Raw genomic sequence first — 11412 nt, 5'->3', positions numbered from 1 at the left:
CCCAGTCTCTGCTCCTTCCTGAGCATGCAGCTGACAGGTGGATCTTTGTGGTGCTGTCTGCACAGAGTTAGGGTGCTCTTGTTCCTATTGCTTCTAAAGGGCTTCAATCTTTGAAGAGCTGCTTCACACACACCCTCTACCTCTACCCCCACTCCCCTCATGTTGTGATCTGGCCTCTGAGTCCTGGTGGGTGAGAAGGAGCCAGAGACTCACCCGAAGTGATAGCAAAGGACAGCATGTGACTGCCCACAGCGGTCCTCGGGGGCTTTCTAGGGCTGCGGGTCTGTCGCACCCCCTTGGCTTATCCCTGGAATGGCCTGAGTTTCACCTAGACTGTTGCTGGAGGACAGTGGCTTCTGGTCACCTGGAAAGCAGAGAGGGCTCAGAGCTGGGCGTTGGGAGCTTGTTGTTGGCTCCTGTTTCAGCCTGGGTTCCCTGATCTTTAGAGGGTGAGGATCTCACTCCCATGGCTCCATAGGACTTGGCCACTGAGGATCTCCCTCTGCTCCCTGGGAAAGCCGACTCTGGAAAGTCTGGCTGGTCGGGCTTTGACTTTCCCACTTGGTTGAAAGCTGATGGCTTCAGCTTCAAGCCTAGGCCCATCTCTGGTCTGGCTGAGAAGGCAGTGACCTGCGCTGACCTCCACGCAGTACAGTAACTATGCTCTCTTCTCTCCTCCCCCCAACCTTAGCAAAAGCTGGCAGGCTGACGAGCGCCTCAGGACGGACTTTCTGGCTACTGACCGTTTTGCTGGTGAGTTTAGACATCAAGTCTTCACCCCTTCATCCCATCCCACCACTGTGTGGGACAAAGTGAGTAAGGGCCCTCTGAGAAAATGCCCTCTGTAGGCTTGCCTGGGGCATGTGGGCATAGTCTGCCTGCAGGTGAAGGGCTGTGAGGAGGGGTCCCGCCAAGATAGCCCAGGAGCCTCCCGAGCCTGGTAAGGTGCCTTGCTGCTGCCCACGGGGTCCATGGGGCACTGAGCGTAGTATGCAGATCCTGCATCCAGCCCCTGACTACAGGGGCCAGACCAACCCCCGCTGTGGCCATGGCCCAGGCTCTTCAGCTCAGCAGGCTGGGCTGGGACATGGGTTGAGCTGCTCCCTGTCTGGGCATCGCTGGACCCCGTGGGCTTGTGGCCCTTGCCAAGCCTTGGGTTGCCCAAAGCCGCCCCTCTGCAGCTTCTATGACACCCTCTCTCTGTTGCATTTTGGTGTGACAAGAGCTAGGCTCATGGCTGGAGGATAAGGCTCGGCCTCGAGTCCAAGGCCTGGTGGGCCGGCTTTGCCTGTGACTCCTTCCTCCTCGGCCCTCCACCCCCAGTGCTTGCCCCGGACACGTGGACACGTGCCACCAACCATGAGCTCTGTGGCTGTGTTGACCCAAGAGAGCTTCGCTGAACATCGGAGCGGGCTGGTTCCCCAGCAGATCAAAGGTGACAACCCCCTGCCCTGCCATCTCCCTGCAAGTGCCACTGCCCCCTCCCCCCCTCTCCGCTCCCAGCCTTGAGAAACCGGGTCAGGCTCTGTCTTGCGGTCTGTCTGCAGTGCAGGAGGGTTGGGTGACTGGTCCTGAGACACTGCCAGAGAAAACAGTGCCCAGGAGAACTTGCAGGATGGGGTGTTTGGTGACTGATGGGACCCCTGCCCAAAGCTGTGGTATCCCCGTTTGGCTCAGCCCAGGCCTGGACCCCAGTGCCCTAGAGCAGCATCAACTAGTAGAGCTAAGACTCGGAGGTGGTCTTGGGCCCACCTTACATCGAAAGAAGCTGGCGAGGTTCATTTACTTCCTGAGCTCAGCATGTGGGTTGTCACCAAGGGAGCATCTTGTGTTAAGAACTGAGGTGCTGTCCTTTGGGGGTACAGCCCATCTCTGTCCAGAGGGAGATTTCATCTGAGGTCCTGGGGATCAAGTATCCCAAGAGGGTGGTGTGGAAGAGGGGTGCACAGACCCGTGTAGGTCCGAGTATGGCTCAGTTCTCTGTGGAGTGTCGGTTCTCAGGTTAAACCTAAAACAACTCTTGGAATTCGGCTTGGCCACCACAGCCCTTGGGGCGTGTCTTCCAGACTAGGGAGTAAAGCTTTTATCAACACGGCCACTGTTTGTTTATTGGGGTTCTTGGACCTCCTGGCCGGGCTGCCCGTCTGCCCTGCTGCGGGAAGGAGGTGTAGCCCCAGCTGGTTCCAAAGGTTAGTCTGGGGCATGGGGGAGGGCTGTTGTCTGTCCCAGGATCCCTCTCACTGAGTTCCTGGGAGCCCATCACTGCACAGCCCCAAGAACCTTCCAGGGATTCCCCATACAGTCATACCTGCTCCCCTGGAGCCCCCGGCTGGGGGTCAGGGGCAGGTCTCCCACAGCCCCCTGCCCAGGCAGCAGGGGTGCTTCTGTAGCTGGCCTGGCTCTAGCGGTCAGTGCACGTTGAGGCTGGAGCAGGCATGGCCTTGCCGACTTCACATGGGGGTCAGGGCACATAGGGACTGTTCTCCCCTTGAGTTTACACACTGTCCCAGTGGGCATGGTGAGAGGGTACTGGGCTAGGAACCTGCCTCCTGTGGCCTTGTACCATAGCTGTGAAGGGTGCACTTGTGGGTCAATTGGTGTCGTTTCATGTCACAGCTTGTAAAGTCTCTTTGTCGGGTCCTGCTGGCAGCCATGTGCTTCCTGTTCATCGCTGTTCCCCTTTCCAGTTGCTACACTGAACTCGGAAGAGGAAAGCGACCCTCCAACCTACAAGGATGCCTTCCCTCCCCTCCCTGAGAAGGCAGCCTGCCTGGAGAATGCCCAGGAGCCCGCCGGGGCCTGGGGCAGCAAGATCCGGCCCATCAAGGCCTCTGTCATCACTCAGGTGGGCAGCAGGGACAGCTTCAGCCTGCAGCCCTTGAGAGCATGGTGTCTCCTGCTCCTGGGAGGGCCTGGCACCTGGTACCTTCCCAGGAAGTACCTGTTGAGCCGGTACCTTCCCTGGGTTCCCACCTGTGGGCCCATCATCCCAGGGCATTCTGCTCTGCGAGTCTGACCTGGCTGTCTGCCCAAGTCTTGGTTCCTGTAGGCAGCCTTGAGTACCACCTCAGGCCCCTTGGTCTTCACATCCTCACCCACACTCGGTGTCCCCTGTGCCACCTGCCAGCCTCATGATGGCGCCACTTCCATTTTTGTAGTTCTAGACAGGACCCAGACCCTTCTCGGTCCCTCAGAGCAGCCAGCATTGATACGGGCTCAGAAGTTGCCAAAAAAGCTGGCACCCTGCTCTCTAGGAGCCTCGGGGCTAGGCCAACTGTGCCCTGGAGCACCCTCTCTTCAGGGCGCACACTCTGACCATGCTCAGCCTCCCCCCACCCCCCTTCCCAGACTCTTGTGTCCCTTGCTCTTTGTGGACCGAGGGCTGTCTCCCAGTTTCCAGCCCATACCTCTGCCTGTGTGTCGGTCTGAGCAGGTGTTTCACGTGCCCCTGGAGGAGAGGAAGTACAAGGACATGAACCAGTTTGGAGAAGGCGAGCAGGCCAAGATCTGCCTGGAGATCATGCAGCGCACTGGTGCCCACCTGGAGCTCTCCCTCGCCAAGGACCAGGGCCTCTCCATCATGGTCTCGGGAAAGCTGGACGCCGTCATGAAGGCCCGGAAGGACATTGTCGCCAGGCTGCAGACTCAGGTGGGTGTGCTCTGCACCCCGCACTCTGACACTGCCTTGCTGTGGCCCCCAGATCCTGCTGGAACTCCTCCCCTGGTGCTCTCCGTGTGGCTGGACTAAAAGAGACAGGCTTGTCCCTGCACATGAGGTGCTTCCTTGGGAGCTGGGCTGCTAGGGCCAGTCCAGGTGGCCAGCTCCACAGGTTTGCTAGCCCTTCCCTGGGAGCCTCCATTCCAGATTGAGGGTCATAAAGCAGCCCCTGAGCTCTGGTTGCAGGCCAGCATCTACCTGTGACCACTGTAGGAAGACCAGCCGGGGTGCTACCTCCTGCCAGGACCAGCATCTTAGTAACCTGTAGGGTGCTCAGGGGCTCCTTCCACCGGACCTGAATCTGGGCCTCTCAGGAGGTGGGATCTGATCAGAAATGCTACAGGTAGGAACCAGACCTCAGGGTGAACATGCACCTTCTGTCTCTAACTGGACTGTGTGGCCTGGGCAGGGCCCCTGACTCTCTTGCGCCAGGGAGCTGGACCACTCAGGCTTTAGGCTGTCGTACTTGTGCCGTCTGTGTCTGCCCAGCCTGCGCTTCTGTGAGGGTCAATGATGGAGAGGGTCCTCACAGGCCCTTGGTTGGCCCTGAGTGTCCCTGTGACTGGCAGTAGTCTGTCTCCACTGTCCCGTCTGTCCAACTTTAAGTGGCTTCTGATTATATTCTTTAACAGAAGCCCTACATTGTGGGTTCCCGGGCTTGAGCCGCCCACCTTCCACTCGCTGGCACATAGCATTCGGGGCTTGATATCTTGAGGTTTGATCTGAGCTGCTTCCAACCCCGTATTTGGGCTGCCAACCATCAGGTCAGTGGTTCAAGTCCACCAGCCAGTTCATAAGAGAAAGATGAGGTTGTCTCCTGTAAAGAACACGTCTTGGATAGTTGGGAGTGGTTCTCTGAGGTCCCACAGGATCACGGGGAGCCCCCAGTGCTCGGGGCGGTGACCATGCTTTCCTGCCTTGATGTCTGCAGCGGAAGGGAGTGTGGCCTTGACCCCAGGGCCCTCGCTAAGCTTTGTGTCCTGCCGAGAAGGGCACTGTGTGGCTGCATCTGATTCAGCTCACATCCAGGGCCTCTGGCCCTGGGTGACTGCACACAGACCCTTTTAGATGCTCCTGGTGCCCACAGGGGCCTCCTGTGCCCGGCTCTGTGCCAGCGTGCCCATTATGTCACAGGATGGGGTGGCAGCAATGCCCCCAGTCGCAGACATCGGAAAGCCGTGTCTATGCCTCGCCCGGAGATGCCCTTCTAGCGTGGGTTGGCCCTGCCAGGGTTAGACAGTCCTCAGGAGTGAATGTGGGCTGGGGCTGCTAATGCCTTGATTGCCCTGAGAGAACTGCGCCCATGGGGACTCCCGGTGTTGCTCCTTGGGGGAAGCCTTCGGTTTGTCCTCAGGGTTGGGGAGGGGTCTCGTCAGAGGCTGTCTGTCGTCGGGTGGCTGGCTGCTTCCTTTGTGGTGGTTCTGACGTGTGTCCCTTGGGAAGGCGCAGGAGTGCTGTGTTGTGGAGCCCAGGCTCAGGGTGGGCAGGCAGACAGGTGGATGGTCGTCCTTGGGCTCTTCCCCTGGGCACCTGAGTATCTGTCACCTTTCCTGGGACAAGGTGTTGCCTTCACTGGCTGAAAGGTTTGTCTCTGATGAAGATGGTGGGGGGTGGGGGGCACAGCTTTTTGCACGGCCAGGGCCGAGGAGCAGCCGGGGCCCCTGGGTGTGTGGGTATGGGTGCAGTGCCCCCCCCAGCCCCCCCACTCACCCATGGTGCACACAGCAGCCCTGGTGAGTGTGGCACTGTGTCCTAGGCCTCGGCGACTGTCGCCATTCCCAAGGAGCACCACCGCTTCGTGATCGGCAAGAACGGGGAGAAGTTGCAGGACCTGGAGCTGAAGACGGCCACCAAGATCCAGATCCCGCGGCCTGATGACCCCAGCAGCCTCATCAGGATCACGGGCACCAAAGAGGGCATTGAGAAGGCCCGCCACGAGGTCTTGCTTATCTCCGCCGAGCAGGTGACTCGGGTGGGGCATGAGGTCCTGCTCATGCACACTGAGCAGGCACCGGCTGCTAGGTGCACGGGGGCTGCCCACCCGGGCCCTGGATGGGCACCACCATCTCACTTGGCACTCCCTCCCAGGACAAGCGAGCGGTGGAGCGGCTGGAGGTGGAGAAGGCCTTCCACCCCTTCATCGCCGGGCCCTACAACCGCCTGGTGAGCGAGATCATGCAGGAGACGGGCACGCGCATCAACATCCCACCACCCAGTGTGGGCCGCTCTGAGATCGTCCTCACCGGGGAGAAGGAGCAGCTGGCACAGGCGGTGGCGCGCATCAGGAAGGTGTACGAGGAGAAGGTGCTCACGCCGGCGGGGGTGGGGGTGGGGGCTCACGGGCTTGCCCATCTGCTGGCCCCTGACTGTCCCGTGGCCCCACCCAGAAAAAGAAGACCACGACCATCGCTGTGGAGGTCAAGAAGTCGCAGCACAAGTACGTCATCGGGCCCAAAGGCAACTCTCTGCAGGAGATTCTGGAGCGGACAGGGGTGTCCGTGGAGATCCCCCCCTCGGACAGCGCTTCGGAGACGGTCATCCTCCGTGGCGAGCCTGAGAAGCTGGGCCAGGCGCTGACGGAAGTCTATGCCAAGGTGAGCTGGCAGGGAGCCTGGCTGGCCTGTGAGCCTGAGCAGCCGGCAGGCCCCGCCACACGTTTGCTTCCCTTTTCCACAGGCCAACAGCTTCTCCGTGTCCTCAGTCTCTGCCCCCTCCTGGCTGCACCGCTTCATCATTGGCAAGAAGGGGCAGAACCTGGCCAAGGTCACACAGCAGATGCCAAAGGCAAGCCCTCACGCCCACGTCTGACGGAACCTTGGCCAGCGCGCCCAGTTGGGCTGTGGTGTCAGAGCTCTGAGCAGCTTGCCAGGAACAGGCCTCGTGGGCAGCCTGGTGTCCAGTGCGTGTCCTCTGCCTCCGTGCAGGGTCTTTCCCAGGGAGGAGGAGGAGGATGGTCAGTGGACACATCCCCACACCATTCATTCATGTTCTCCTTCACCCTTGTGCCCCAGAGACTTTCCAGTTCCTCCTCTGGCTCGTGTCTGGTCCCACTGCTGTCACTGCTGACGGGCAGCTTTCCACTAGTGGCAGCGGCCATGTCCTGAACTTGTTGTCTTCCTGGCTGGGTGTGCACGTGAATGGGCGCCACCTCACTGTCCCTGGTCTGACTGCCCCGCCCTTTTGTGATGCCGGCAGGTTCACATAGAATTCACTGAAGGCGAGGACAGGATCACACTGGAGGGTCCCACGGAGGACGTGACTGTGGCCCAGGGACAAATCGAAGCCATGGTCAAAGACTTGGTGAGTTCTGGGACCCGTTGTGGGCCATGTTTCCTGTCGGTGCATCAGGGTGACTCCTGAGCCAGGGGCAGACACGCTCTCGGACAGTTAGGGACTGGCCACCCTCTCTGATAGTGCCATCGGTAGCGAGTGGAGACGTATTCTGAAGAAGGGCCAGGGAGGGAGTGCATGGGGTGATCCTGAGCCAGGAGGCTGCAGAAGACAGCGCGTAGCCACGCTTTGGGCCACCTTTGTGTATGTGGCCAGTCACACCACACCCCCGACACCACGTGCTCTTGCTACAGATTCACCGGATGGACTACGTGGAGATCAACATTGACCACAAGTTTCACAGACACCTTATTGGCAAGAGCGGAGCCAACAGTGAGTGAACCCAGGTCGGGGGGGCGACCCACCCGGTCAGTCCTGACCCAGTTTCCTGCTGCTTTTGCCCCTCGAGTGGTGCTTGTGGAGCCAGGGGCACCGCTTGTCCGTCTGTCTCTGTGGGTCACACTGGCTGTGATGCTGGAGGCTGTGTAACCGGCATTTTGAAACAGCAGCAGAGCCAGCTATGGGGAACAGGCTTGGGTGGGGCTTCCAGCCTACAAAGTGGGAGCATGGGTGGTCTACTTCCAAGCTGTTCGCCCCTAGAAACCTTCCAAATAGCCTCCGGTTGGGAGGCACTCTGCTTGAGGGACCTTGGAAATGCTAATGCCGGCTTGTAAGATCTTCCTCCAGCGCCAAACGAGAAGAATCGGGAGGTGTGACTCCAGTACTGTCAGAAGCTATAGGGAATGAGATGGAGCCACATCCTTGGCCTGAGTGAGCCGAGCTGGACGGGTGCTGGCCATGCCAGTCAGACAGCCGCACCGTGCCAAGCGAGAGGACTGAGCACAGATGCTAGGCTCGCGTCTGCAGGTGTCCGAGGGAGCCTGGGACTGTGACCGTTGTTCCCGTCTGGAAAGCCAGCGGCACAGGAATGGATGAGTCCTGCACCTCCGTCTGAGACTGATCACATGTGTGGTCAGGATGCATGGATAGACACGTGACTGCACTGAACTAAGGGAGGCTGGTGGTCTGCTTGCTGAGCACCTCGTCCACACTGCCGCACCGCATGACGGCCTCGGGTTTAGTGGTCTCCTTTGTTTAGAGCGTGGTGTTTGCCATGCACAGCTGGCTGCCCAGGAAGGACACCTGGGGTCTGGCCTCTGCAGCGGGTGGGCAGGCGGGCTGCCCAGGAGGGTCTGGCCGGGAAGCAAAGCGTGAGGTTCCCAGACAGAGCCTTGCTCTAGCACCCTGGCAGGGAGGCCTGCTCCGCATCATGGGGCAGTGGCAGTGGGTGCGCCTGGTGTCTGGGATTGGTGTCCTTGCTGTGGCCACACGACTTCCATCTTGCTCCCCAGTCAACAGGATCAAGGACCAGTACAAGGTGTCTGTGCGCATCCCGCCTGACAGCGAGAAGAGCAACCTGATCCGAATTGAGGGCGACCCTCAGGGCGTGCAGCAGGCCAAGCGGGAGCTGCTGGAGCTCGCCTCACGCATGGTGAGTGAGCCGGGCACGAGGTGGGTGGGCGGGGTGTAGGCACCCGGCTGCTCATGGGACCACCGGGCTTGCTGGAGGCCTTTCTCTGTCCTGGATGGCCAGCCAGACTCACTGAGGTGTCTCAAGGTCCAGGCTAGGAAGTGCTGCCATGCAGCTGACGCCCCTAGGCAAGAGGAGGATCATGGAGCTGGGGCTAGGCACAGCACTCAAGACACTGCTCCCTGCCAAGGTGGAGGTGTCCCGCTTCCGTCCCTTGCCCACTTGGGGCTCCGCGTCACAGAGCCACTTCGTGTTCTTGCGGAAGTGGGCGCTGGCCTGCTTTTCCCGACTCCCTGGCCATTGCTGGCCATGACCCTGCTGCTCAGTCTCCCCTGGCGGGGAGTGGTGTGACTGGTTTCGAACCTTCATTCTGTCAGTCCAATCCAGGGTCCCCCAGAATTTGTGGAAACATCCTACTGCCTGGCTTTCACTTTTCAGCTCAGCTAGTTCTTCTGTAATCCTGCCACTTCTGACAGGCTCTGTGGGCCTTCTCTAATCCTCCACACAAGGAGGCGGCCCGGTGGTGTGTCCACGGAAGCTTGCTCTCTGCCCAATGCACTGGGCACTGGCCAGAGGTCCCATGTCTTGCCCTCACTGATGGGTTCCCAGTTGTTGCTTGACACTGGGTCCTTGCCCTGGGTTCTGGCACTGGGCCCTGAAACTAGATCCTGGTACGGGCCTGTGCTGGACTGTGTTCAATGTCAGCATCCCATTGGGTGGGTGGGTGAGAAGATGTTGACGAGAGAATAGGAATCTAATCACGGGGGCTCGGCGTGCTTAAGGAGTCTGTCTTGTCTGGGCAGTGCCCAGCCCCTGGGCACCATCGCATCAGCAGGAGGGGAGCCGCCCACCTAGCCGGGACGTGCAACCTCCATGCCTGTGTTTCAGGAGAACGAGCGCACCAAGGACCTGCTCATTGAGCAGAGGTTCCACCGCACCATCATCGGGCAGAAGGGCGAGCGCATCCGCGAGATTCGTGACAAGTTCCCAGAGGTAACCTTGGGCCATGTGGCCTCGAGGGGACAGGACTCAGGGTGGCATCTGGTGCCGTGACTATGCGGCCTGAGGAGTCAACGGTGCCCGGGGCCTGTGGTGCTCTGTTCCAGGTTATTATCAACTTCCCAGACCCTGCACAAAAGAGTGACATCGTCCAGCTCCGAGGGCCCAAGAACGAGGTGGAGAAATGCACCAAGTACATGCAGAAGATGGTGGCTGACCTGGTAGGAAGGGCAGGCCGACACCGTAATTCTGGCTGACCTGTTAGGAAGGGTGGGCGGGCAGGCTCCCTGACCTGGGCCAGCCTGGGTTCTGCACAGGCCACAGTGGCCCCTTCAGAACGGCACACTCGTACTTGCCTGGCAGCTGACTGGGTGAGAGGGCCCCCACCCAAGGTGACAGACCCAGCGCTGTAGTAAACGGCGGCTTGCCTTAGAGCATGCGGGAGTTGGAGGGCAGGCAGCAGACAGCCTATGCGTCCCAGAGCCCCACTGAGTAGGGCCGCTGCGGTCTGCTCCTGCCTCAGTCCCAGGCATGCCTCACCGGTGTCCTGTGGCCAGCCTGGACTCTACTCCCTGATGTGCTGAATCGATGGCCTGTGGGTCATTGGGCAAGTTGTCTGACAGACTCCCGGGACCGACTATGGGGTGGGGGAGAGGGGAGATGGGCCCGAGACCAGCGCATCACCAATGGCCTTGTGACATGACCCCGGAGGCTGCACGCATGCACTCACCACAGCAGGAGTGGCTAAGGCACTCTGTGTGTTTGCTTTAAGGTGGAAAACAGCTATTCCATCTCCGTCCCGATCTTCAAGCAGTTTCACAAGAACATCATTGGGAAAGGAGGCGCCAACATTAAAAAGGTGATGGCTCCGCCAGCCTCTGCTCCTGGGCCCAGCACCCCGGAGTTTCCGTTTGAAGAAGCACCCTTCCTCTCTGCAACTCAGTCATGGGACGTTGGCTCCTTTCTCTTCTCGTAGATACGAGAAGAGAGCAACACCAAGATTGACCTTCCAGCCGAGAACAGCAACTCCGAGACCATTGTCATCACAGGCAAGCGGGCCAACTGCGAAGCTGCCCGGAGCCGGATTCTCTCCATCCAGAAAGACCTGGTAATGGCGGGCTTGGTGCTGCTGCGCTGGTGCCCCTTCCCGCCAGCCGGCCTGTGGAGCTCTCACCCGACATTCAGCTGTGCCGGCCGCTCCTCTGTGTAGGCCCTGCCGATTGGTTACACTCCCGCCGGTCACGGTGGCATTGCCCTGCCGGTTAGCCTGTTGAGCGCTGTGGTCTGCTGGGTGGTCGGTCGGTGGGAGGAGGGCACAGAAACCTTCTCCCATGTAATAGGCGTGTGCTGCTGCTCTCTCCTCCAGACGCTACATCCTCTTCCTCTCTGATGCCAGCAAAGTTGTTTGCTCTGTGTCTCTGATGTTGAAGTGAGTGTCTTTCAGGCAACTCACTTGTCATCCCACCCGACCATCTGTCTTGTGATGAGACGCTTAGACCATTTGCTGTTTGTTTTCTGCGGGTCTTGTCCGCTCTGTGCATTTTGTGCCTCCTTTGGGATTGACTGTTTTACAGCTGCACGTCAGCGTCCGTGTTGCCTTCCTGGGCACTGCGCTGGTGTGGCCAGGCTGTGGCAGGGCTTGGGAGTGTGTCTCCAACCTCCCGTGGTTGCCTCCAAGCGACTCCGCATGTTTCCTTGCTTACCGGGGCCTTCAAAGACTTGGTTGGAAAATGTGATGCTGTCTTCATTCCATTTCCCACAAGCTTTTGGATGCTGACCCCCTGGAGTAAGAGATGCAAGAGATAAGTGGCGCCCGTTTCCCCGCCCTGGTCTT

The 11412-nt window shown here is 59.7% G+C and overlaps 1 protein-coding gene across 1 annotated transcript in view; it reads left to right on the top strand.

The window, feature by feature from the left end:
- Window positions 1–11412, top strand: part of LOC101664316 (high density lipoprotein binding protein) — a 51126-nt gene that overhangs the window by 28945 nt on the left and 10769 nt on the right. Inside the window, exons 2-16 of the mRNA XM_045297492.1 lie at window positions 692–753; window positions 1324–1435; window positions 2688–2845; window positions 3434–3649; window positions 5475–5681; window positions 5807–6022; window positions 6106–6312; window positions 6395–6502; window positions 6914–7018; window positions 7303–7381; window positions 8401–8540; window positions 9468–9572; window positions 9686–9799; window positions 10351–10437; window positions 10555–10686. Coding sequence (XP_045153427.1) covers window positions 1360–1435; window positions 2688–2845; window positions 3434–3649; window positions 5475–5681; window positions 5807–6022; window positions 6106–6312; window positions 6395–6502; window positions 6914–7018; window positions 7303–7381; window positions 8401–8540; window positions 9468–9572; window positions 9686–9799; window positions 10351–10437; window positions 10555–10686 — 1950 coding nt within the window. The 5' untranslated portion in view covers window positions 692–753; window positions 1324–1359. The remainder of the gene's footprint in view (window positions 1–691; window positions 754–1323; window positions 1436–2687; window positions 2846–3433; window positions 3650–5474; window positions 5682–5806; window positions 6023–6105; window positions 6313–6394; window positions 6503–6913; window positions 7019–7302; window positions 7382–8400; window positions 8541–9467; window positions 9573–9685; window positions 9800–10350; window positions 10438–10554; window positions 10687–11412) is intronic.

This window comes from Echinops telfairi, unplaced genomic scaffold, assembly GCF_000313985.2.
Source record: "Echinops telfairi isolate 266 unplaced genomic scaffold, ASM31398v2 ScPeMD7_3;HRSCAF=10, whole genome shotgun sequence".
In the NCBI taxonomy this organism is placed as follows: Eukaryota; Metazoa; Chordata; class Mammalia; order Afrosoricida; family Tenrecidae; genus Echinops; species Echinops telfairi.
Note: the sequence above shows the minus strand (reverse complement) of the source record. Positions and strands in the feature narration are given on the sequence as shown.